This window comes from Falco punctatus, assembly GCF_963210335.1.
Source record: "Falco punctatus genome assembly, chromosome: 11".
NCBI lineage: Eukaryota > Metazoa > Chordata > Aves > Falconiformes > Falconidae > Falco > Falco punctatus.
In genome coordinates this window covers 13948959-13974990 of record NC_137591.1, presented here as the reverse complement: position 1 = coordinate 13974990, position 26032 = coordinate 13948959, and the positions used below count along the sequence as shown (strand labels likewise).

At 37.3% G+C, this 26032-nt stretch overlaps 2 protein-coding genes across 11 annotated transcripts in view; one reads left to right on the top strand and one right to left on the bottom strand.

Annotated features, from left to right (window-relative positions):
- The window catches only part of MIGA1 (mitoguardin 1), a 40726-nt gene extending 37791 nt beyond the window's left edge, over positions 1 to 2935 (bottom strand). The window contains exons 1-2 of the mRNA XM_080406914.1: positions 2795 to 2935; positions 1751 to 1921 (exon numbers count right to left, since the gene is read on the bottom strand). Of these exons, the coding sequence (XP_080263040.1) occupies positions 1751 to 1849 (99 nt within the window). The 5' untranslated portion in view covers positions 1850 to 1921; positions 2795 to 2935. The remainder of the gene's footprint in view (positions 1 to 1750; positions 1922 to 2794) is intronic.
- Positions 2936 to 3062: 127 nt separating this feature from the next.
- Positions 3063 to 26032, top strand: part of USP33 (ubiquitin specific peptidase 33) — a 42632-nt gene continuing 19662 nt past the window's right edge. For 6 of the 10 annotated variants that reach the window (XR_013931208.1, XR_013931209.1, XR_013931210.1 and 3 more), the window contains exons 1-12: positions 3063 to 3408; positions 8427 to 8490; positions 9018 to 9155; positions 10221 to 10274; positions 12309 to 12371; positions 14905 to 15057; positions 17286 to 17385; positions 19893 to 19962; positions 21276 to 21389; positions 22088 to 22166; positions 24329 to 24749; positions 25175 to 25315. Coding sequence is in view for 7 of the 10 variants with exons in the window: in XM_080406889.1 (XP_080263015.1) it covers positions 9075 to 9155; positions 10221 to 10274; positions 12309 to 12371; positions 14905 to 15057; positions 17286 to 17385; positions 19893 to 19962; positions 21276 to 21389; positions 22088 to 22166; positions 24329 to 24749; positions 25175 to 25315 (1276 nt within the window). In the remaining 3 variants the exon portion in view is untranslated. Of the gene's footprint in view, positions 3409 to 3434; positions 8491 to 9017; positions 9156 to 10220; positions 10275 to 12308; positions 12372 to 14904; positions 15058 to 17285; positions 17386 to 19892; positions 19963 to 21275; positions 21390 to 22087; positions 22167 to 24328; positions 24750 to 25174; positions 25316 to 26032 lie in introns of those variants that run through there. The other 4 variants (XM_080406886.1, XM_080406887.1, XM_080406884.1 and 1 more) reach the window with 4 other exon arrangements.

Below are 26032 nucleotides of genomic sequence, written 5' to 3'. Positions count from 1 at the left end.
GACCAAGGCTGAAAACCTAGCACTGTACTCTGCGAGGAAAACCTGAAACCTAGCACAAACACATACTTACATAAGGCTACTGTGTTTCACAGAGAAGAGTTAATAATCAAATAACTGAGATTAAAACCTTGAAGCTTACAGAATTAAATGCTAGAACTAAAGTTTCCAAGAACTGTAAGTGGATTATCTTTTTTGTATGATCCTGTTTGTAGGCACAGACATAACTAAATCAACAGTGAAATGAAAACCTCTAAGTAGAGGAAAGTTAATAGCTGCACATAATGGAGTTGCACATGGTATTTAAAAAAAATATGAACATGCTACAACATAAAAAAAGTGATCTTGCAGTGAAAATTTTAAAGTATTCCAAATACAGAAAAAATGTGAAAATAAACAGATGTAGGTAAGACTCAGAAAACCTCATTCTTTTATATGCAATAAAACTCTGAAAAGCATTTAAATGCAAATGTGACAAATTACATAGCTTTTGCTTATAAGCACCTAATTCAATAAGAATAAAATAGAGTCATATCAAAGACATCGGGTTTAAAAGCAGAGCTTTATTAGGATTCGCTAATATATATTTTGTAAAAACACTTATTGGCAATCCTAATGATAAACATTTTTTTCTTTTTTAGTTATCCTTGTCAATGATTGAGCATACACAGAATGGGGAAAAAAGTAATCTATTGGACCATATTTTGTACAGCAAACTAGAAACTTTTTTTTCTTCTCCTGTGTATTATGGCATCAGCACATGGCTCACACCTCAAGAAATATATTCTCTGAGGGATACAACTGACATCTTAACATTTTCTCAAGTAATTCTGACTTATTTCACTCTTTCATTTATCACAAACATAGTTACTGGCAACTGACATCTCTCCTCTCTGAATCTCTACAACACAATTACAGCTCCTCCTCCCTGCCTTTGAAGTGAAGATGCTCTAGGGACAAATCCTGTGATTCCCTGCAGACAAGGAGTATCAGCTTGACCATACTTTCAGCTTTTGTCAAACTGAAAATTAAGAGCATAATGCACTCTTTGCTCAGATTAAAGTGGCTGTTAACCACATTGTTAATCACAGTATTTCTTTTTACAGATTTATTTTCTTTCATTGATATTAGCAGAGCCTTAAGTTGTTTTTTTGAAGATGATCTTTCCTTAAGTAAACCAAACAAAATCACTAAAAGACCTGAATGGGTTTTAAAAAGTCTGCTTTTAAAGAATCACTGCCTTGTTTTAGTCACGTGCCACTTATTTAATCAAACAGAAGTGACTCAAAAAGTAGAACAAGGATTTTTAATTTACATTAATGAATTATCATTCAGATTAATTCAGTGAGTGGTACTAGCAATCTAGAAAGTATTTCAGACCACACTCAAAATTCAATGACAGCTATGTTTGGATTTTAAATACCTAATAACATTCTGCCAAAAAAAAAAAGACAACTTGAGGATTTTAATGTTTGAGTTAATAAGAATCAATATGCTGTTGCAAAATTAAGACATACAGACATTGCAGATAAAGCAATCTCTTCAGTCCGATGTATGATGATGCACTAAGCGTTTATTAGCAGAAAAAGACAAAACCCCCACTTACTTAAGTTCAATGTTCTAAACAAACTAAAAATGAAGGTATTTGGTACAAAGTTAATCCCTATTAAGGTCAGAAAACCAAGTACAATGTTGCAATTAAACTTCTAAACACATAATGAAAGTGACAATATTTAGATAACGTATACATTACCTGGTTAAGAGAATAATACCATGAAAGGGGAAGATGAAACACCCGTAAAGCTACTGTTTTCAGAGAAAATCGCGCTTCAGTAACAGTTTCTTCTGACATGGCTCCTTCACTCCCATAACCTCATTAAATGGAACTACCTTGAAAGCAGTCACAGATGGTCTCTGGAATACTCTGTCAAATGAAGGATATGTACTAAATTATGCCACGGAAGTCCAGGACATTCTTCTACAAGCCTGAATCCCTTACACAACAGGTACATGACTTGTTCGATTGACATTGCTGACTAGAGACAAGACTTGCGTTTAAGGAGAAGACAGCAACCTTGCTGGCTCAGTTTAGGCCCCATTCCACCCACCTGCTCTGCGCAGAGCCGTGGATACGAACAACCAGGATCTGCAGAGCACTCAGTTTGCTCTTATTAGCTGGCATCCCACCCACCATACTCCCTCAGCCACACACTGCGACAGCCCTGTTTCTAAGACCACTACTGCAGGAATAACGTAGGTGCCAGCTAAGAGTTAAAAGCTTTGAGAGCGGCCTGGAAAAGTTTATCTCGTTCAGAGCTTCAGTTCTTTTGCAGATACGATGAGGACTAAACACCACACCCTGACGTCATCCCCCCCACGAGGAGGCACGGCCCCCCTTACTCCCCGGTGCCAAACACGAGGCGAAGCCCCCGAGGTGTGACATCCAGGCCGCCAGCGCGGCACGGAGCGAGGGGAAGGCAAAGGGCGGGCCCGGCGGGCCGGCTCCCCCCGCCGCCGGACACGGAGCGGGGCCCGCCCGGCCTCAGAGGGGCAGCGACCCCGGCCCCGGGCTGCGGCCACCTCCGCCCGGGACTGCCGAGCCCTCCCCAGGCAAGGCAGCCCCGGCACCGCCGCCGGGGGAGCCCGAGCCCTGCAGCGCCTCGGGTGGGCGACGGACAGAGCCGAGGTGCTGGCCCCTCGCACCCCGCAGCCCCCCAGGCAAAGGCAGGCGCGCCTCTCCCCGGACCCGGGCCGGGCCCTGCCGCCCGGCAGCCCCATGGCTGCCGCCCCGGGTTACCTGCCGAGCACCGGGCAGCAGCCCCGGCCCCTCGCGGGCGGCTCCCTCCCCGCTCCGGCGCTGCTAGGAGACCGGCTGCGCAGCTTCTTCCGGGCCAGCGAGAAGCGGCCGAGGTCGGCAGGAGACAGCCCCTGTCGTCACGTGAGAGTGACCCGCTCCGTTAGGAGTCCGCGTCGGCCATCTTTACGCAGGGCAGCCTTCTCCTGCGGGCGGCCGGGCAGGGAGGGAGAGAGCCTGGCGCCGTCATCTTTGTGCAGGGCAGCGCTCACGTGAGCCGCGGAGAGGCTCGGCGCGGCCATCTTTGTGCGGGGCGCGTCCCGCGGCCGGTGCTGCCGCAGCTGCGGCCGGTGGGCGTCTGTCTGCGTGAGGAGGCGCCGGTGGAGCTGCGGCCGCGGCCTGGGCGCGCCTGCTCCGCCGCGGCGGCCTCCTGCACCGCTCCGTCCTGGGCCGGGGAGCGCCGCCCGCCCGCCAGGGCCGCTGTCCCCGGAGGCTGCCATTCGCCATCCCTGTAAGCCGCGGGGCTGCCCGCGGCCCGCCTTAGCTCCGGGCTCGGCGCACGGTGTATCTTCTCGGCCGTTTCGGTAACGGGGGGGGTTCCGCCGACGGCGGGGAAGGTGGGTCGGGTGCGGTGCCTGTGAGGGACAGTGGGCGGTGGCCGCGGCCGGTCTCCCCGTCCCGTGCGGCTCGGCCCGCTGGGCGTGTTGGCACGGGCATGGCCGCCGCCGGCGGAGCCGTACCGGGGGCCGGGGAGCGGCGCTCCCGCGGGGCTGGGCGGGGGCCGGGGGCCGTGCGCGGCCTGCCTTCCGCGCCGGGCCGGGCTGGGCAGGGCAACCGAGCGGGGCGGCGGGGCCCGGGCCGGCCGCTCCCAGCCCGCGGGGCGCCGTGCGGGGCGGGCGCTGCTGCCCGCCGGGACCGGCTGCGGGGCGGCCCCCGCAAATACCGGCCGCAGCTGAAGCCGCGCAGCGATGGTGGTGTAGATGTGACGCGATTCCTAAAAATAATTTGGTTCTAAGTTACTCTGTTCGTTCCCTGAAGCGTGTATATGTTTTATCGCCGTGTACGGGGGATGGAGCAAAAAAGGCTGGTGTAGCACCTGGTGGAAAATCACCGCAGGCTTCTCCTGCGTCCAGGCAAAGCCTGAGTCGGGGAAATCCTCTTAGGAACATAAAGGTCAGCTGCTGGGTTTCCGAGTTAGTTTTTAACGTGGTGGAAGGAATGAATGGATGGTCTGCACACTGAAAAGCAATATAAAATGAAAAATGTTTAACCTGTGAGAGGCTATACCCTCAACTCAAACATTTTTTTAATGTTCTCTCTCTTTGGAAACAATACATCATGACAGAAAAAAAAATCTAATGGAAGTGACTTAAAAAAATTGTCTTGCTTGAGCAGATAGCTCTTCGTGCCTGAAGAGAGAGACCAGGTGTCTTTCATAAGCTTACTGAACGAGCTTTTGATACCAGGGTTTACTGTAAACAGAAGTTAGCACTAGTTGTTGTCATTTTTTTCAAGAAAATGGGATACACTTATGTATAGAATTGATAGATTAAAAAAAGGTAGAAATAGGGAGGGATGGAAGATGAAAATCAAAACCACCTACCAATTAACAGAATATAAAGGAACGTAGGGTGTGCAATTAAGGTTAGCCTCCCTGTTTCTTGACCCAAGAAATCTATTCTCAAATTTGGTAACAATATTATTCACATACATTGTTATGCTGAAGTAATTTCTGTAATAAATTGTGAGAGAGTCCAGTAAAGTTTTTGAAGAATAACACAGTTCTTTAAAAAACTGATAGGATGACATACATCTTAAAACCTTAATACATGTGTCTAAGGCTTCAGTGGTCACTTGTGGTCAGAGTAAAGGTGGGTTTTTTCTAAAGTGTGAAGAATATCCATATAACAAGTAATTACTAAAGTTCTAGAGCTCTTTACCATTGTAAGTAATGTTCAGATACAAAATTGCACCCCTGTCTCATTCTCACTTTTGTTGCCATGAAGTAAAAATGAATGTTAAATGCAATAGTTCAGTGCATCACTAGTAAAATAACTATGAGTGCAAGTAAGAAGCCTGAACTTAGACCTTGCTAGTTTGATACGCTGCTACTCAGAGTTGCACAGGCAAAATAATAACAGCTGGTAATGGAGATATGATTACTGCTTCAGGTGATTGCTGTCTTCAGAATGCTTCCTTTATTCTTAAAATCTTCTACCAGCATTCCTTTAGTAAACTCTGAAAAATTATCTGACAGAATGGCTGATGTATTTAGGGACATCAATGGGATGAAGATATGTAGTTGTTTATTTCAACATCTATTGAAGTGTTAACTACTGTTACTAGACAGATCAAAGCATTGAATTTAATTCAAAAAAACTTTGAGAGAATTTTAAATCCGTTATGTTTCTTTAGGAAATATTAGGCTCCCTGCATGAGCCTAAGATCATTTGCAAGATCAGTTGAATTATCTTAGTGTCTCATGGGATCTTTCTGTGTGTGCAATAGGTCTTCCATGGTAGTCACCACACAAGTCTAATGCCATGGAATTCTGCTGAATAATACATAGGTTCAAGATAAGTGTTACAAGCTTTTGTGCTTTTTTTTTTCCCTTTGCAGGATGACTGTGCATGCACTAAGCAAAAACCTGTGAACAGGTCCTCCCTTTGAACATTAAACAGTTCACTTAGTTGAATGATGTAACATGATACATTGAAATAGGTGGGCTGAAACAAACCTTTCAGTGGAAACAATGGGGAGAGCTAGCAACAGACTGCAAAGTTCTCTCCCAAATACATGAGAAGCTTATTGTATGAATGTGATCGTAAACAGTTAGGGTGAAAGCTTGAGTTATGTCGCAGTTCGGTTTTAGTTCATTCTTAACCTCATAGTGAAACAAAGGTGCTTCTTGTATCCTGTGTATGTATGTCCATGGTTTTCAGCTTGGGATTTTTGTAAGGCTGCTGTGAGACCATGGAATACTTCTGAAGGGTCCCTGCAAGGTGACAGAAATAGTTTTGTTGCCATGGGACATGTGATTGATGTCTAAGAATTCCCATCTCAATAATTTTTTAGAGTTCTGCAGCATGAGGAAAGCTGAAATTACTGATACAGATCCTTTCCAGAGGCTTTCTCTGTCTTTCTAATATATAAACTTTTGGCTCAGGAAGCCCCAGAGCTTGAAAGGATTTAGGGAAGCTATATATTCTTGTTGAAATTTTATTCTTCTGGAGTTGTCTTCTTTCGGTCAGTGGTGGAAACAAGATACTGGGCTAAACGAACCCATCATTTGATGCAGTAGAGCTGTTTATATGAGAGTTCTAGATATTTTCCCACTACAAACTATCACATATCACCAGGGATGTGGAGATACGCTCAGGCTTCAGAACAGGAGTATAAAATGGATCATAAGAGAAACCACAAAGGTAGATACTTATTTTTTTAATTACTGAAAATGCAAAGAAGTGACTTTTGGATGAGGTCAATGCAATGCAGAAGATTGTGAAAAACAAATGTGATAATGAGATATATCAGTAGAGGAATATAAGCAGTCTTTTCAGATAGAGTAGGAAGTGGTGAAATAGAGGAAGGACAGGGAGGGAGGGAGGGGCTACCCTGGGCTTGCTAGGACTTGGGAAAGATGAAGGGTGAATCATGGTTTTGAAATTAATTTTGCAGTTTTAGGCTTTAATCTAAAACTTTACGAGTGTCTTCCCGCAGCTAGGTATACTAAGCTACCAAGGTTATGGCAGTACAGTGAGTTAGCACGGTTGCTAAGCATGGAAGGTGGTGTATGAGAATTTTGTTAAGAAAAGGTGAAAAAAAGGCCATTCAGTTTTGCCCATGTAATAACATGTAGAGGATCTATAACATTAAGTAGACGTCTGCTGGGGGTGCTCTCCATATGGATAGGAATAAGGACCACATCCATGTGGACATGACTTCCAACATGCTTTTGGTCTTTCTGATGGTTATTATGAGAAGAGAGATGCAGACTCCATCAAGAAACAGAATCTGGCATGAGCAGAACTTCTGGGATTGGATTTGTTCAGGACTGCAGGTTTGGATTTATATGGTTCCAGATCTGAAAAGTAGCTAATAAATACCAGTTGGGTAGCATGAGGTGAAGTCTGCACTTCATTCATTGCTTTGAATTACTTGGAATAATGCATTCAGGAAGCTGCAAGCTGCTTTCAAAAAAAAAAAAAAGCCTAAAGCTTTACTAATCTATTCTACCAGTTCTAAATTATTTGGGTGTAATCAGCATTAAGTCACACTGGATTTTTTTAAGGTTGTCAGGGCTTTACAGGGCTTTATTTGAAACTCACTTGCCCATTTTTAATGTTTTAACAGACCTTGTAAAATGTGCAAAATGAAATACATCATCTTGTTTCCATTTCTGTTCTGAAAAGGAACTTTACAGATCAAAGCAGAATCTGAAGTTGAGGAGGTTTGATCTGAAACAATACCGTTTTCATTTGAAGTGTCTTTAAGCAGTATCGCATACAAACAGACAGTGAACTGAGAGAATACTTCTCCGTCTGCAGATTATATTTGAGAGTAATGATTTTTAAATGTAAGCCATAGCTCCAGGAAGAGAATTTAGACCTAATCTTGAAAAAAAAATCCCAAATTATGAATTTACTGTAGTATTTCCAATCTTGTGAGATAAGTTCTTAAATATTTATTGAACAGCTGCTAACATGACATTCAAAAAGACCAAAAGGTACAACACATACTTGAGTATAGGTACACGTTATATAGATATATAAATATATCTTGTGTATTATATATTAAAAATAGTTTATCTACTTAAATATATTTTGTTTATATATAAATGCAGATACATACATGTATGCATATAACAAATTATATGAAGTATTAGATATTATTCCTATAAAAATAATATGTAATACTGTAATAACATTATTTGTATAGGAATGTTTATAGGAATAATATAGACTATTTATGCACATTCACACACGCTTATATTAAAAACCCCTTTAATGACCAAAGGGAACTGAAATTACTTTTGATTCAAAGAGTTCTTATTGCAATGCAATTGAAGTAAAGACCAAGTCACAGATAACAAACTGAAAGTTTACTAGGGAGGTTTTCAGAGATGCCTACTAGGCAAGGTTTGTTTTCCACCACACTGTCAAAGCCCTAGGTTACTTAATATTCAAAGGAGTGATTGGTTGTATAGCAGAAGGAACAAACCTAAAGCTGCCAAAACCAAAGAGGAAAGAGGTGTTGATAACAGTGCTAAAGACTGCAAACAGATCAACGAATGTGCATCACTGAGTTAGGGTGAAAGTTAAGTTGCAAATCTTGATAAAGGAACGCTAGATTGTACAGATCATATTTGTGCAAAGAAATTTTAAGATTTCTTGAGCTTTAGATAGATTGAGGCATCAGTAGTAATTAAAGTGACAAAACTGGAACAAAGTTCTTGGATGGTTCTTATTTGCATGAGTCAGTTGGAGTATTCATATAAAAGGAACGTTACTGAGTTAATTTTTTAATTTCCTTTCTGTAAAACATCATAGATTTCTCTGCAACCATCAAAATAACAATGACAAAGTGATTGCATTTAACATTCTTTATTTCTGAGAAGTTTCTGTGTCTGCATCAGGGACCGTGGATGGACAGAGAGGACTCAAACAAGAGAAAAACTTGCTGAGTGTTCAGTACTACATGTAAGTTACAAGTTTCAGTTTGCTTTTGATATATAATATTCTTGAATTTAGAATGTGTCTTTGTAAATAAATAAAACCAAGATAAAGTTTCCTTCTCCTTTGACAAGCAGGTCATGTGCTCCTGCATTTTTAACCTTCACAGCTTCAGCACACTTCAGCGCTGTTGCAAAAGATCCCTTTCCAGAATGTACAGTCAAAGCTACCATCAGTTCTGGGTAGGCTTGAGAACTGTAATTTTTATGTTGTTGGAATGCCACGATAGAGGCCAGAAAGTTTAATAAGTGATCCAAACCAGCTCTGCTCCACTCAGAATTCTGTTAGTTTAAGCCCTAAAAGTTAGAGGATTTGGTTTTAGAAGTCAGCTGTGTTTAACTTGGGCTATTGAGTTCTCTTACTGTTATTTATACTAACGTACTTTAAAAAGCCACATTCATTTAAAAGTTATGTACACACTGAATATTAGATATCTGATATTGATGCTTACTGTAAGGAATTGGATTTTACTCATTCTTTTTTCTGTTGACAAGTGATTCCCTGGTCTTGAAGATCCCAGCTACAGGATCTCAGAAAATACAGCTTCTGAAATGTCATCACCCAGCAGCAATTGCCCACACTTGGAATCAGTTGGTGAGATAACAAAAGAGGAATTGATACAAAAATCCCATGTGAGTTGTAGCAGTTTGCTTTCTTCCTATTGTAGTTAACTCTGGTCGCTTTTTTCAGCTATGTGCGTTGTTGTGTGTTATTAGTTATAAGATGCAGAAGTGTTAAGCATGGGTAAAATCTTCTGTAGTGGAACAGTAAGGTTTACACGAAGTACGGGAAGACTTAAGAACTTGGTAAAACTGAAAAACTATCTTTCAGTGCTTAACACTGAAATCAGAGTACCTTTCCCAGCAGTGTTTTCCAAAGCAAGTGCTGTTTGAGTGGAAATAGTAGTTAGAAGAGTTAGCATAGCACCAAGCTGAACTGTAGCAGTTAGTTATTTGGAATGTTTATGTGATACAGTATAACTGACTTGACTTCAAGAAGAAACTGTAACAAAGAAATCTATGCTTAATTTTTTTCTTGGATGACACTTCACTTGTTGGTGGAGGAGCCACAGTCTGAGAAACTGCCCCTACCCAACTCATGGTTTCCAGCTGTTAGTAATAACTGGCACAAAGAATGATCTTGTAACCCATTTTAGCAGCTGGGAGGTGATGAAAAGCCAAACCTTTTCTGTCCATGGTGCTAAACTTTCTATCTGAAAAGTGTTAACAGGTAATTTGCTGCTGAGGGGGATAGCATTTCTGTAATGTTGCGCTTTTTTTTTTTTTTTTGTAAACCTTTGCAGGTAGTGTTGACTATCTGCAAATAGGAATATGCAGTTATTACAAGTTCTATCACTTTAAATTCGTTTTATGTTAAATTTATAGGAAAGACCAATTTTGAGGATTTTAATAATAATTTGATATGATAATGTTTATGCTTTATTGAGAAGACAAATTTTTGGTTTAAGATGAAAACTCAGAGAGATCCAAGGTTTTACTAGAAAAATATGCTGATCTTAAGATTATGTGAGGCAAACCAAAAATTGGGTTGGTTATAAACACATTTCTTTTTTGATCTTGGAATTATTCAGCTGATAATGAGATTTACAGTATTTTTTTCTCATTTTGTCTCAAAGTTGTGGTTTGCTGGTGAAAGCAAATGAAATAATGCTTTTCTTGTGTGTTTAACTTCAATAGGGCACTTGTCAGGACTGTAAAGTCAGAGGACCCAATCTTTGGGCATGCTTAGAGGTAAGTCGTTCTGTTGTTCCGTAGTAGGGTCTTCTTCTAGTAATCTCTAGATAAAGTTGGTAGTGTTCTTTTTAAGAAACAACTGTAATGAACTTCTTTAGTTTCTTTAAATTGTTTAAAAGTATAACCTATTGTGCAGTTCTCTGTTTTTAAAATTATTTACCTTCTATCAGGTACATACTTCTTGCAATTTAAGAATAGTGTGTTTAAAATGATTTTTTTTTATAAGAAGGTAGCACATTAAGGTTTCTTCTTGAGTTATGATATTTTTTAGGTCTTAAGATATTATATTATTCCTGAATTAAGTTACTTTTAATAAGCATCTCTTGGCATTTGTAGTAATAACATCCATCAGTGAGTGCTGACTTTTTACAGCATAGAAATACATACTCTGTTGGTTTTTTTTTTATTCTTAAGTAAAATAAAGAAAAAAACACTTATTTTGAAACTTGTAGAAGTTTGTATAAACATTCTTCAGACTTTGTAAGAATTTTGTACGGTCTCTACCCTGGATATAGTTATTTCTTAAATATGCTTGCTGTCTACAAAATCAATAATTTTCAGTGTGTTAAAAAAAAAAAAGCTCAAAGTGTAGCTTCTCATTGATCTATTATACCAACAGGAAAGTATGTAGCTAATTTAGTTTTTAAAATGTCTTGGGAGTTCTTCAGACATTCAGCTGTTTCCAGAGATTGAAATTTTACTATATAGGCTTGCTTTCATTTTTTGGCAACTTTTGTCTAAGTCTTGTCAGGAATATAGTCTAGGCTGAGATGCCAAACTTTAGGTGTATGTATGAGTATTTTAAAAAAAGGTGCTTCAGTAGTTTCCTTTCAAGTGGTTTATGGTAACAGTTAAGAGATCAGGTTATTTTGCTCCTTCTATCAATAAGAGATAGAAAAGAAGAGAGAAATAAACAGTGTTTAATGACTTCTTGTTAGATGTCTGGAAGTTTAATTACATATAAAAACCCTCTTGGGAGTAGGAAGAGGTGTTCAGGGATCCATCAGCCTGGCAGGTGGGGAAATGCTGTGAAGCTTAAAACATGTTTTTTATTTCTCAGTGCTCTTAAACTGTTACTGAAAAACTCAATTTCATACCAACATTTCCGTAGGAGAGTTTTGTAATTGCAGTAGGACACTTACTGTCATGCTGTGATGTATCTCCTCTTGGATGAATTGGCATCTTGCCTTCACCTTTTTCAGTAGAAAAACGTGGTGAGATACCAGCATGTTAACTATCTGTAATTTAACAAGTATCTGTGATAATTTAATATAGAAAATTGACTGTGTTCAGCTGCTATTTGATTGTATAAATTAACATGCTTGGAGCGTTATACAGATAACATGCTGTACTGTACCCTCTTATGTGGTTGTCTTGACTCATGCAAATGAGGAATTAATGAAAGTTGCTTGAAGATTGGCAGCTGCAAGATTCCACACTCAGCTCAGCCAAATGTGTTTTGCAATTGGCACAATTAAAATCAACAGTTATTTTGCAAGTTATAACTGGAACGTAGTAAGTACTTAACCATGTAGTGCTGGAAACTCTTATGTAAAAGTGAAAAAACAATGAATTGTGAAGTAACACTGATAAGTAGGCACTGCAGATAGGCGCATAGGGGCAGTTTTGTATAAATGTGTCATGTTCCAAGGCTGTTGCAATTCAGTCTTTCAGACACTGGGCTAACTTCATATTTTCTGTAACAATCTACTAAATCAAGAATTGTAAAAAATAAATGTTGGCCTTAACCTGAATAAATACATCAAAATGGCCAAACAATTATATTCCAAACAATTAAATATCTTACACCGCCCACCAGTGAAAAGAGTTGAGTTAAATCTTGCAGCATTCTTATTTGCTTTAGGTGATACTTATTTTAATACTTAACTGTGCATGTCTCTTGTTTGTGTAGGACTCTGCAAGTTTGAAATCTGAGTGAATTTTAAAGGGACTGGCAGTATGTTCCTATTCTGTAAACCTGTTTGACACCATTTTTTAATTCTGTATACTTCTTCATATCTTGCTCAACAGAACAGGTGTACGTATGTTGGCTGTGGTGAATCCCATGTTGATCACAGTACCACCCATTCCCAGGTATGTGTATTTGCTAGTCATACAGTTACTTGAAGTAGTGGAGTAGAGTTAGAGAACTTTTTAGACTAATTTTAGTGAAGTCAATAACATGTGTTAGCATAATTGGAAATTTGATTAGCTATGATTGTTTTTCATCTATAGAAGCAGGTCTTACTAATTTAGGGGTATATGAGTTTACAGTCTTTGTGCAGCTGCATAATTGTTTATGTAATTCTGACATTATTGCACTCCTTAAAAGAACATGGTGAAAATTAAAAAAAGAACAATTACTGATGATTTTGAAGATGCATGGACAAAAGGCTTCTTGAGTACTTCAGCTGGTATGTAGTACTTCACTGCTTCAGTCTAACTTTTGAAGATTGTGGCTGCCTGGTGGGTGAGAGGAGGGAAATTGGATTAATGAAGATGGGAACTGAACAGCTGTAAAATAGGAAGTATAAATTACTGGGAAAAGGTGCTTTATTTCTGCATTATGCTCCCTGTTCCAGTAGCTACAGATAAAGAAGTGACTGAGCTGAGCGTATCCTTTCATGCAGTGTCCTGATTTTGGGTCTGGCTTGGTAGGAGCAGTGGAGTATGTGCATTGTGTTCCCAGCATGCCAAGTTCTGGCAAGATTGGACAGCTTGAGTGCATCTGTCCCAGTCTTAAACTCATTGTATGTTCTATGCATACACATGTGCCAGTGGAACACTTGCCAAAACAAAACAAATAAGATATATTCTCTCTTAGCAAATATACTGGGGATAGATGGGATGGCAGTTTTATGAACTTGTCATTTCAGAATTGCTGACTTTCCAAAATTAAATGAAATTCTTGCCACCAATTTACTGTTTGTCTGTCAGAAAATACATCTAAGATTCCTCCCTGAGTACTTTTTGGTCTCTGAAAATACTAAAAACCCCACCCCTGGTAAATATTGAAACAAACAAATAGTATATACCAGGGTTTTACAAGAAGTAAGCTTTGACTGCATTTTACCACGACTCCTCATTTTTTATTCTTTTTTGAAGCAGGGCTTTGAAAGGAGTGCATATTTAAACAAATCAATAGTGTTTTGTTTATTATATTAACAAATATAAATCTTTATAAATGTAGTATTTTTTGACAGCTATTTAAGCTGAATCACAGTTCTACAGCCTTTACAATAGATAAATAAGCTGATTGTAGTGCATTTGGGGAACAGATGGTCTCTGAATTTCTTACCTACAATTTTGTACCTCTTGGCTTTCTATGGTGGTTTATTCTTGCTTTACGTGCTGTTTTAGCAATGATATGTACTTGCCAGGTAAGAGAAAGACAATGGGTAGTTTGCTTGCTGTCAGTGACATCTTTGTCTTAATTTTCTTGTTACTTAATTTTAACTTCTGGACAGTAAGTCCTCTTCTGGATTTTTTTTTTTTTTATCCCAGTAAAAACCTCATTACAGTCAGTAAAATGGGAGAAACAAGGCTGACGTGAATCAGTTTATTTCTGCTTACTCCAGTCCACTCTCCTGTAGTGGACACTGCCTCAAGGCTCACGGTGCCACAAATCATGTTCATTGTGCCCACTTCAAGAAAATTAGTAAGCTGTTGCTCTAGAGACTTGTAGTTATTTATGCAGCTGAAGCTGCGGAATCAAGCGTATTCTCATGATTAAAATTGTCCAAGATATTGGAATAATCTCTTGTTTCTGATATTTTTTTAGCAGGGGGAGGGCTACTTAATGAAATTGTAGCCCACATTTTATATTAAAAGCCTTGTTCTTGTACCAGGCCTTATTAAATGAGAGGAGGAGGAACTTGGGCATCCTGCAGAAATGGTAGTATTTTCCTAATTTCTAGCCAATCCCTCATTGTTTATAAACCTGGATGGTGCTGACATATAAGGAAGAAATAAAGGAAGGATTGGTTGAAATACATGGAAGATGAAAGCAACTGTATGCACAATCTTATAGTAAGCAAAGAGGTTAAAAAAAGAAAGATTAGAACTGTAAAATATTCTTGATCTGTCAAATTTTTATATTGCTTCGCAGGATAAAGCTGTCAGCAAGAGAACTAATAGTCTAGAATATTTATTTTCCTATGAGCACCTCTTGCTGTAACTGAACTAAAAGTCTTATCTTACTCTTCTGATTGTTAAATAGCTTGAATTTCCTACAGCAAACCAACAGAAATAAATGCTGCCTTTAATGTAGAGGAGTCAGCTGCCATTATGAGCAGTAGCAGACATTCCTGGAAAATTGGTTTGTTGTACATTGTAATGCTTCTGGCAATAGGCTTTCTTCTTATTTTTGTAATTACACAGAGTAATTGTCATATATCAGATATGACAACAGCTTAGATTCTGATTGTACCTTGTTGCTATTTTGAGTGACTTGTACTAAAACTGAGTGTTGGATAGTTCGTGCTTAATTTCAGTAATTTAATTGGTGTTTTTTTAATGTTCTACCATATTTGTTTCATTGTTGAAAGATCTTGGAGCTTGCATCATGTAGCAATATTTAATTATTCCAAATTTCTGAATCACAGTTTTGGCTTTTGTTCTGTTTTAGGAGACAAAACACTGTCTAACTGTCAACCTGACTACGCTCCGTGTTTGGTGTTATGCCTGTAGTAAGGAAGTATTCCTGGATAGAAAATTAGGATCTCATTCTCCGTTACCAAATGCAAGACTGTCTCACCAAGCACAAGAAAATAGTGTGCAGGTATTTTTTAACCCAATGAAACAAAGGCAGCTGTGGCTTTGTGGTAAACATTGTGTCTTCTCTCAAGTGAGAGACTGCCTTTTCCTCCTTTCTTGTGGCTGAACTATTTTATCTATTTTTATAAAATTTCTTTTAAAAGATGGTGTCTAGCTTCTGTTTTCTGTTTCTGTGTACTGCATGCTTCCTAAGAATGCTTTTTTAATCTTATTGTCTAATTGTTTGTAATCTGCAATTAACTGTAAGGTACAGAAAAAGCACGGTAAAATTTAAGGTTACAGGATTGGAATAGTTCATCTGTACTTCCCTATTCTGTCAGTTTTTGAAAATGTTGTTTACAGAACTCATTGCAGTAATTGCTGACGAACTTTCAGGAAGTGGCAGAATGCCTTTAGTATGTGTTTTTGGATACTTACCCGAGATACAAATTCATTCATACAACCGCAGTATTTTTAGAGAAATATATACTAATCATTAACCTCATTCAGCTAGTAATATAAGACACTTAAATGGATTCCTGTAACAGTTTCTGAAGTTTAAACATATCTAGTTTTCAGTGTTGATAAATGACCAAAAAGGTCTTGATTTCTGTGTATGTATATGTGGGCGGGAAAATTTTCCCAGTGGAGTGGTATACACACAAACACTCCTGAGTAGTTACAAATTTAGCTACTATGCAAGAATTTACTAAGAAAGCAGTAGTAACCTGGGTATGTTCTGTATATGTGTGTGATTTTGTTTTAGATTCACAAATACATTGTGTTAGATTCATGTGGAAAAATATGTATCAAACTAGAAATCAGGAGAATGCTATTAGTATGCAATGGCTGTTAAGATTGCCAAGGAGTATAAATATGCCCAGGAGAAAAATATGGCCAGTATCTGGGAAGTTTATATTAGTTGAGTAAGTCACAGGCTTAAGATTGTAGTGTTCTACATGATTATGTTGTCAAAGACAAGACTTTATAAAATGTGCTTAGCTGTGCCTAACTTCGCATTTATTAACAATTAACATAGTAACTGAAGAGTAAGATGATGAATAAAGCATTAACTAGTGTTGGAGAGAGGTTAGAGGAAAAAAACCGAGAACAGAGGTTAAACAGAATTTTTAAATACACTATTTGCTTCTGCAGTTTTAACAAGGTTTGTTTAGGTTTGGTTTGTTGTTTCATTATCTTCTCCTTGTTACTGGCATCAGTACTGTTCTCTAATATCTTTTATAGATAAGTGTTATCTTGGAGGAAGTTATGCTGCAATTTCTTAAGTATAATTGTTTGGCATAATGCATGTATATGAAAAAAGGTGTTGCTTCTATCTTGCCTATTTAATGTACTTATATAAAAATTACAGTAACTCAGTTAAAACTGATACAAATACAAGTACAGTAATTCTAAAATGGTTTTGCTTGAGCCATAGAGTGGAAGAGATACTGTGTTGCACAGAAAGATGGGTAGTTTTTCAAAGTATGTGGAGAGGAAATATCCTTTAATATTTTCACTTCAAGGCATAGTATTTAATATGAACAAAATCTGATAGTTTTCTCATAAAATGCCAACAACTCAATTGGAATAGTACCATGGGAATATTTTTTTTCTTTGTTGTTCAGAAATTCTGATGACTTGATGTACAGCTGGGATCAGACTTCTGAACTTAAACTGTTTTAATCTTCCAAGTAAATGGGTATAATATACAGAAAAATCAGTAGAACTTAGAAAGTCTGTGAACATTTTGTTTAGAATTTTTATCTATGTGCACAAAAAGATCTTGTAATGTGGTAAATGTCTGCCTGCCTAATACTTTGTTACTCTCTTTGTACATTTTGCTTCCAGCAGTTTGTGTTCGTCAAATGTAGTGAGCCATCTGGTGGCATATCAAAAATACGTACACTAACTTTTATGTGAGGACTACTGTGTTAGCTTTTCAGTGCTGGCTTACTGTTTGTTATCCAAGGGAAGGAAATACTATAACTTGCTTTGTTTTGATTCTTCAGCTGTTGTCATAAAATCACCCGACGTTGTCACTGCTAATCTGAAAACAAAAACATGGGGCTTTTCTTAGTAAGCCTTGGGGGTAGCTGTGGAATCCTAGTCTCACTTTGTGCAGTGAGATTTCAAAATGCATTCAAATAATTCTTAGTTTGTAGATTTGTTGGTGAGATTATATGTAAGCTTAATTAAGGGGAAAATCAATAAATACAAGTAAATATACTTTTTTCTTTTTTTCCTTATAAGGATTTTAAAATACCTAGTAATCCCACGCTGAAGATTCCGCTAGCAGCTGTATTTGATGACTTGGATATAGAAGTGGAAGAAGATGAGTTAAAGACTAGAGGTAATAAAAGCAAAATCCAGTGCTTTATTGCCCATTTATTGCATGTGTATGTCTCTACATCTGTTCTCCAGCTATATGCTAGTTCTCTTCTAAGTGGAACCGTTTCCTATTCTGCTCCCAATACGATCTTTAGTTTCAGTTTTATTGCAGCAATCTTTATTTCCCCTCAGAGGAGAGGCTGCAGTGATAAATGTGCACCCATGCAAGCAGCAACAAAAATAAGAAAGCATGTTCCTGTTACATGTGGCAGGTGTTCTAGACACTCTGGTAAAAGTAATTTTTTATAAATCTGTTCTAATGTTTTCTCCTGTTCTATAAGGTTTCTGATTTGAATGCTTTCCTGCATTTTGGGTAACCCTTTTCTGAGCCTGTAGTATCCTAGTGTGGGTTTTTGGGTTTTTGTGGTCGCCTTCTCAGTAATGGATTTCATGCACTGCCAACTTTCTGGTATAAAAGGTTACCCACCTTTAGTAACCCCCCAAGGTTACTAATATTAAACTATTGTAAAGATGAGAGTAGATGAAACCCCAAACAGTGAAGCCTTAATCTCTCATTCCGTGAGAACATAATTATTATTCCTTACAAATCTCAAATTGGTATTGATAATTTTAAAAAGGTTATGTGTGTGTGTTAGTAAAGAAAATATTTCTAACTACCATTTTCTCTGAAAATCTGACCAGCAGATTGTTGAGCTATCGTTTTTGAGATACTGATGCATATGTCAAGGCAGTTTGTTTTCCATCAGTGAAGATAAAAGAGTTATTCTAATTTATGGATCTCATTTCTCCTTTACTCATCTACTACCAGCTTTCTTTCTCTTAAGTCTGCTGGCATTGGCCAAAATAACTGCTTTCCCCCTTCTGTTGTCTGGCACAGTCTTTCTGGATATGTCACCACCCCACTAATTTGCCATCTGCCCTTAAATCATTAAACTGTGTGTTTTATTCACAGTTAGTTTCTCCTACCATTACATGTAGATGTGTATCTTGTCTTATTAATATTTTTGGGAATGGAATTTGTATAGAAGTAATATACAAGTAGAATTGCAATAAAGTTCCCAGTGATATGACTGTGTTAATACATTTCTCAAATTTAAAGGAAAAAGCTACTTTAGCTCCATTTTAACTTTGTTAAAATTTCTTTTGAAATATCTTTGCAAGAAAAGAAGTTTATTCAAAAACTTTACTTGCAACACTGCAGGCCAGAAAACTGCAGTAGGAGTATCTTTCTGTTATGTATTCTGCTGCTAAAAAAAAAAAAATAATAAAAAAAAATCCTATGACTTTTCTTACCTTCCAATTTCCGTAAGAAGGATTGTTCTTTTTTTGTAACAGAAATTGGAAGGGCAGAATGCAGGTTCAGATGCGAGAAGCTGGACTATATTTCTGTTCAGACAGATAAAGAACCTTGTAAAACTTAAAAATGGATTTCTGTGTATTAGAAAATTCAACTGAAGCAATTCAGGCAGTTTTTTAGATGTAAAAGCATTTTCTTCATAAGTTTTATTTTTCTGCCACAGACTAAGACGATCAGGGTAGTTCCTATATTTCAAGGATTGCATAGAGCCCATGATGCTGATTGCTGAATAATTTAATTTTTCCAGTCTTGTTGATTCTTTGCTTATAAATTGTTAATTGTTTTCTCATACAAAACCAATTTTATTTTGAAATTAATTACTTCATTAATTTAATACTCTAGTAGCTATGAATAGCAATTGTTTCAGATTAGTTTTTTAAAATTGAGATCATACAATAGTTATGATTTGTTTAAGTAGCCTCTCCTCAAATGTTTAAAGGGTGTTTCTCATGACTCCATAATCACTGAAAGAATATATGTTAATTGTAACTTTTATGTGTGTGGAAAACCTGTATGTGGATATCAGTAAAGAAAGTAAACAATCTGGGCTTGAAAATAAATTCTGTTGGGAAATCTAAACTGAGCAGTCTGTGTATAAAAACTAAGGGTATACAATTGACATAGAAAAAGACTGGTTGTAGCAAATTATAATTCTGATTCTGGAGTAATCACATGCTGAGTAGATTTTGAACGTTTGGTGCAAATGTTTGCTGACTACTAGCATGAACTTGAGACAAAAGAATGAAATCTTCCTTGAGAAGCTTTTGGTGATAATGCTTAACAGTTACAAATGCAGTGTGGCAACAATTTAACTGGGCAGGTAAATCATTAAGTTCAAGTAAAACTTAAATATTGAAAAACATATTTTAAATTACAATCTGCAGCTGTCATAAAACATCAAAAGTTATAAGATACAGTCTAATTGTCTGAAGTGTTTTAGTCAGCCAAGATCAAAACACTTAATTACTACTTCTAGTGATTAGTATTCCTTTAGGAGTCCTCTGTTTCTTCTAGTTACACCTCTGCATCGTAATTGGCATCAGAAGTGTTACATGAGTATTTGAATTAGTACATATTTTCTAGGAAGTATTTACCTTAATATGTCTTGTATTGGATTAACAGACTCACTGAATATTTATGGTGTTTTTCAGGTCTAACAGGATTAAAAAATATTGGAAACACTTGTTACATGAATGCAGCTTTACAAGCTCTTTCCAACTGGTAAGGAAAATGATTGTAAATGTAACTTTGTATTTGCTTATACATGCAGTTTCTCAAGATGGACTTAATGATTTTGAAGGGCTGCACTACCATGGAATAAGACATGTATTTGTTTAATCTCAGTTTTATGTACTACAAACAGTTGTGTCACTGATAGGAAAAACAAGTATTGTGGTATATGGGCTACTCAGCTTTTTCTCTGTTTCTTTCTAATTCCTCACTGTCCTAAGTGAAAATATATGCAGTTCTAGAAATTGGAAGAAAATCTGATAAAAGCTATTAAATTTGTGGGTTGTTTATTTTTCCTGCTACAGAAGAAGTCAAAGGAAATGCATAAGAATAAATCCTAATTAAAAAAAGAGACACGTTAAGATCAAAAGGTCCAAATTCAGTCCTTAGAAACAATGCATCTGGGACATTCTATGCTAAATCATCCTAGGCAAAACTAGAATACAAACTCATATTATCCCATGGGGATACCAGACATGGTTCATGAAGGAGAAATCTACAAACTCTGGAGAGATAAAAATACTATCCAACTCTAAAGATTCTTGCACTAGAAATGGTTAGGCAGGGACAGTACTTGAGCATATGCCATATATGCTTACTGTATGCATCTGCTTTCGGCTGCAGTCCAAGGCAGGATACAGGGCTAAGCAGACCTCACTGAGATCCTTTGTTGAGGTGGAGGAGTACTGAGGCAAAGCTCTCTGGAAGGTAAAGAAGTGGACAAGGCATCTAACCATGAGGAAATGGTTCTGTTGAGAAATGCCAGATTTTGCAAGTACGCTGGGCTATCTCCTTTCCTGGATAAAAATAGGTCCAATCTTTATGAGGGATTGTGACTTCAAAAGGGGGCTTGAAGGGGAGTATGTGAGTTGGCATCACTGCATGAAGTAAACAGATAATAATCATTTAAGTATAAATTACTTACCTACAAACATCATACGTCACTATTGGATTCTAGAGAAAAGGTGTGTTTAAGATGCTATTTATGCACTGGACTTATGGTGAATGTTGCTGTAGTGGTATGTATGTACTTCTGTGATGGCTAGAAGGAATAGCTTTGAATTTGAATCCCATTACACATTTATAGTGCTTTGACAAAGTCAGAATGTATTTGAGGAACAGTGTTGCTGTACTGCTGAAGTTATTCTACTAGGAAAGGTTTGGTTGCAGCATTTAAGGATGTAGGAAATTGAATTGTTCAATTATGTAATAGTATTACTTTTTAATAATTTTGTATGAAATGCAGATTTTGTCTTGTATTTTAACAACCTGAAAAAAATCAATACTTTCTTCTTTTTAATCAGCCCACCTTTGACACACTTTTTTCTTGACTGTGGAGGCTTAGCCCGAACAGATAAGAAACCAGCAATTTGTAAGAGTTACCTCAAGCTGATGACAGAGCTCTGGCACAAAAGCAGGTATTGCATCATTTTAGTGGTGAAATGGTTACAAATGAACTCCAGAGTCATGAAGGAGGCATTAATCTCTAAATGAAGGAAGGAAAGACTAACTTGCAGGATTTAAACACTCCGTATAATATGTTCTTTTCCACGTCTACCAAAGATAGGACAAATAATTGATGTAAGTTGTGGTAAGAAAGATCTGACAAGAATTAAATGATTAACACTATACAAAGTAGCATTAAGCTTTTAAAAATAAGTTTATATCTGCCAAAAATACATTTAAAATGTTGAACTACTTTATCCTTTCTGTGTCAATCATTCTGTATCTATGTTCTATCAGTTTGTTTCCTTGTACGGAAATTGTTATTTCTGTCCAAGAAAGTACTTCAAAATATAAGTACAAAAATAAAGAAACAGTAATTGTGCATAGTGCCAAGTGTATGTCTGAATTGTCGTCTGATTTTCTGGCAAGAAATGTGGCATAAAAGGCCTGATACAGTCTCTGTTTCTGTTGGTTGACAGATGTTAAAAAAACTGTATAGTTAATAATTCAATACCAGTATTACGTTTGGTTAAGATCAATATTATTGGTGTTAGATGTGTTACAGTTCAGTTGCAGGGAAAATTATGATCCCAGTGAATATAGAAAATTCCATTTAAATGCTTCCTTTTTAATGTATATTTATATATTTAAAACTTTTCTTTTTATTTAGGCCTGGTTCTGTTGTTCCTACTGGTTTATTTCAAGGAATTAAAACTGTTAATCCAACGTTTCGAGGCTACTCTCAACAGGTAAAACTTTCTGATGTCTTTTAAATCTGCCTAAGCCATAAAGTTATCTCTTATTTTTAACACGAATGCTTAAGATACCATGCTTCCCGTATTTGTTTAAAGCAAATTCACCATAAACTTTAGTTCATGTTTCAAATGTAGATCAGCTGAAGTGAAACCATCAACAGAAGCCAGGTTTTATGTTCATTTGTATCAAATACTTGAAAGGCCTGCAACTTCTGAGAATAATTCTTTTTCCATTTTTTTCAAGAAAATTAAAATAATGTGTATCTGAAACTTCCTTTGTGTGAAAGAATGCTGCTAATATTTGCTAAGTCCTAGAAAACAAAATAAACGTGTTCAAAAATAAAAAAGAATATAATAGATCTTTTTATTCATCTACCAGTTATATTTTAAAAATAAATTAAATACACAGTATCCAATTTTCATTTAGTATTTTTGAAAGAAAAAAAAACAACAACCACAAAACAAAACCACCATCCGCTGCTGTGTGTTTTGCAAGCAGTATTGTGGGAACTGTAAATTGGTAACTTAATAATCTATGCCTATTTAATATATAGTAAAGGCGTTCTTCAGTTGATTCTTTATACAGTATCTTGCTGCATTCATACAGTTTGCAGTATGTCATTAAAAGCTTTTGGACTAGTGGAAAAATTGAAACCTAGTAATTAGAAAAGCTTACTAATATCTTCCAAGAATCTGCTGTTACTCAAAGGAAGAATTTTGCTGTTTCAGTTACCATGTTTCGTATTTGTGGAGTGGAGTTTTAGAACATGTTTTAATGTTGAAACGCTGCATGTAGCTGTAAAGTAAATGTTTAAATAGTAATTTGATTTTTTTAATTTACTCATTAATTTCTTATGAGCCATATGTGTTTCTGGAAAAGTAGAAAATCGATCTTGATAACCAAAAAGAAACTGTATGACAACTTCGTTCTCAGAGCTTTGGACAGTGATGAGAATGCCTTTTTCCATGCAGAGCAACACTTAATGAGAACCTTTTTAGCTTCTGCCTGGATCACACTTCAGTTGCATGTTCAGTAGATTTCACGGCAACAATTAAAACAAAGCAGTTCTTTCGTGACCAACACTCTCCTGTTGCCCAGCCTTGCAAGCTGGGCAGCCATGTCCAATCTCCAGGGAGAAAAAGGAATTCTTCTGCTCAGTGAAGAATGGTTATCAGTTAATGTGTCTCGAGGTTTGAGTCACGGGGTTTTTTTGTGTGTGTGAAAGGATTACCAGGAAATAGACATATTAATGATTTTTTTTTTTCATTACCCAAACGTGATAGTTGTAGCCTTTAAGAAAAAGAATGTTTTCTAGTCAGCAGTTATGAGCTTTAATAAGTAATTGCTATGATGGATGGGAATGTTAAGCAGCAAAAATCATTACTATGAACAACCAAAATACAAAAAGGAAAATAAAAGAAGCAGTAGTAGTTGCCAAGAAGAGGCTATTGTTTTCTCCCATGCTTGCTTTATTAGATACTCTCTGTTGCCAGGAATCAAGCTGCTGCATGGATTGTTGAAATTTAGTGGCTTTTAAGATTATTTCCAAACACAGATTAGAGTAGTAGTAATAATCAACAGCTCTTTGTGGAAACACTGATAGTTGAGGAATCTTGTCCAGGCTTGAGATGAAGAATAAAAATCTTATTATGACAGTATGATGCAATTGGAAAGACGAGCTAAGTACACCATAATACTTTTTAATGAAGTACTTCAATGTCCAATGAAAGCAAGGCTGTGGTTGCTTTGCTGTAGATGCTGTGTGAAGTTTTAAAAAATTGTCTCTAAAATGTTCCATTAGCAGCAAAGCTGCAGTCTGACCGCACTGTTGGTAGTTGCTTCAGTTACATTTATCATTCATCTAAGCTATGGCAGTATTTTGTAGAAGTAAACTTTTTGGGAATTGAAGCATTTCTGGGAGAAACTTGTATGACAAGGTTACTTGTGACATGCAAGAAATAGATGCAGGAAACAAGTGTGTGGCCTGGAAATGAAATTTCTTTTGAACATTAGACTTGGCCCAGAGGAATTTACCTTCTTGTTCTTTAACAGCCAGCTATAGCTTTCATTTATTTATCTGTATCTTTTCCTGATATGACTTTAATATCTTGCAAATATAATGGAATAATATTGTAAAACTTGTTTAAAATCCTAGGATGCACAAGAATTTTTGCGTTGTCTAATGGATTTGCTTCACGAAGAACTTAAAGAACCAGTTGTGGAACTGGAAGATGCCCAGCCTATGAGTGTAGACGAGGGTATGGAAGAAGACAAGAGCCAGTCAGATGTAGGCTTTCAGCCCCGTGAATCTTGTGGTACCTATGATAAAACTGAAAATGATGCTATTTTCAAACCTGTCCTAGAGGATCCCGCAGAGACAACCATGTTAATTCAGGATGATGATAACAACTCCGTCACATCCAAAGACTGGCAGAAAGAAAAAATACCAAGCAACAAGCTTAAACGAGCAAATTCTATGGAAGACTTGGAAAAAGAAACAAACACTGCTTCAGAGACCACTGAATTTTTAAATAATCAGGGAACTGTCAAAGTACAGATACACAGTAGATTCTCAGGTAATACATTACTAATATGTGATTGAAATAATGAAATTCTTAGCCAGAATATCTCTGTGAGTGGAAATGAGTTGTAGAATACAGTAGAGAGGTCAAATAGCATAGGTGGATTTACTTGTAAACAATGCACCTTTTTAATTTATTTTTTCAGTATAGATGTTCTGAATTCAATTTGAATTCCTTTGAAAAGCTAAAGACCTTTAAAAAGCTTAGCCTTATTGGGTAAGGTTTCAGATAACCCAGAAGAGTGGGGGGGTTTGATTTTGTTCTTAACATAAAAGGTATGTGAATTGAAATTGTCCTTCATTTCTAAATGGCCAGTGACCTTACAGTATTGTTAAATAAATTGCATGACCATTGTGTCTGTTCATCCTGTAGTAAATATTTTTGTGGAATATATAAAATAATGCAAATATTAATTGCAGAGTACATCAGTGATGTCCACATGAATGATATATCTGCAGCCCAAACCCCATCATCGAATGAAGGGATGAACACACGCTTATCAAACAGTCCTCCAAAATCATTCTCATCGTGCTCTTCACTGGCACCAGTCCACAAAAAAGGTATAGGCCCTTTATTTTCTCCTTCTTGGTACTGAATTTCTCAGTATTAGTTTTCGTTTTGTTGTTTGTTGTGTCTTGTGTAGCAATGCAATGTTGTTCCTAAGGATTTATTTTTATTTTTAATCTCTTATCACTGGTGGTGAGAGGAAGCATTACCTAAGCTGGACATATGATAAGACTCCTTTTACTTCTGTAAAGTCCTGATTCTTTTGAAGCATGGATTGTATTTGCCTCTGCTTTGGGAGAGTGGAATAATATTTTTTGACAGCTTTCTCAATTGCACTGGTTTGTAGAGAGGGGTAATGTGAAAAGTTAATACCCTCAGAAAGGTGATGGTTTACAGAAAACAAGCACATTGGTTCATCAGCAGAAGGTTCAGTAAGTCAATGTTTTTAGTCTACTAAGATCTAAGGAGCCATGTGTACCTATACTGTAGATAGATTGTAAATGCTAGCTGCTTTCTGGTTGTTACTGTCTCTGCAATATAGAGTATTTCCTTTGGTGCGTTCCACAGTACAATATATTTATCAGCATCCAGAATGTTTAGACTTTTGCTGCCTTTAAATACAAGACAGTGCAGCTTTAGGGCACAAGGAACAATATATAATTATTTTTTTTCCCTCATTTGGCTAAGAGTAGACTATTTTGATAAAAGCTTGTCTTTCGGAACATGCTTTTAAGGCTAGCATTAAACCAAACTAAACAACTCCCGCAACT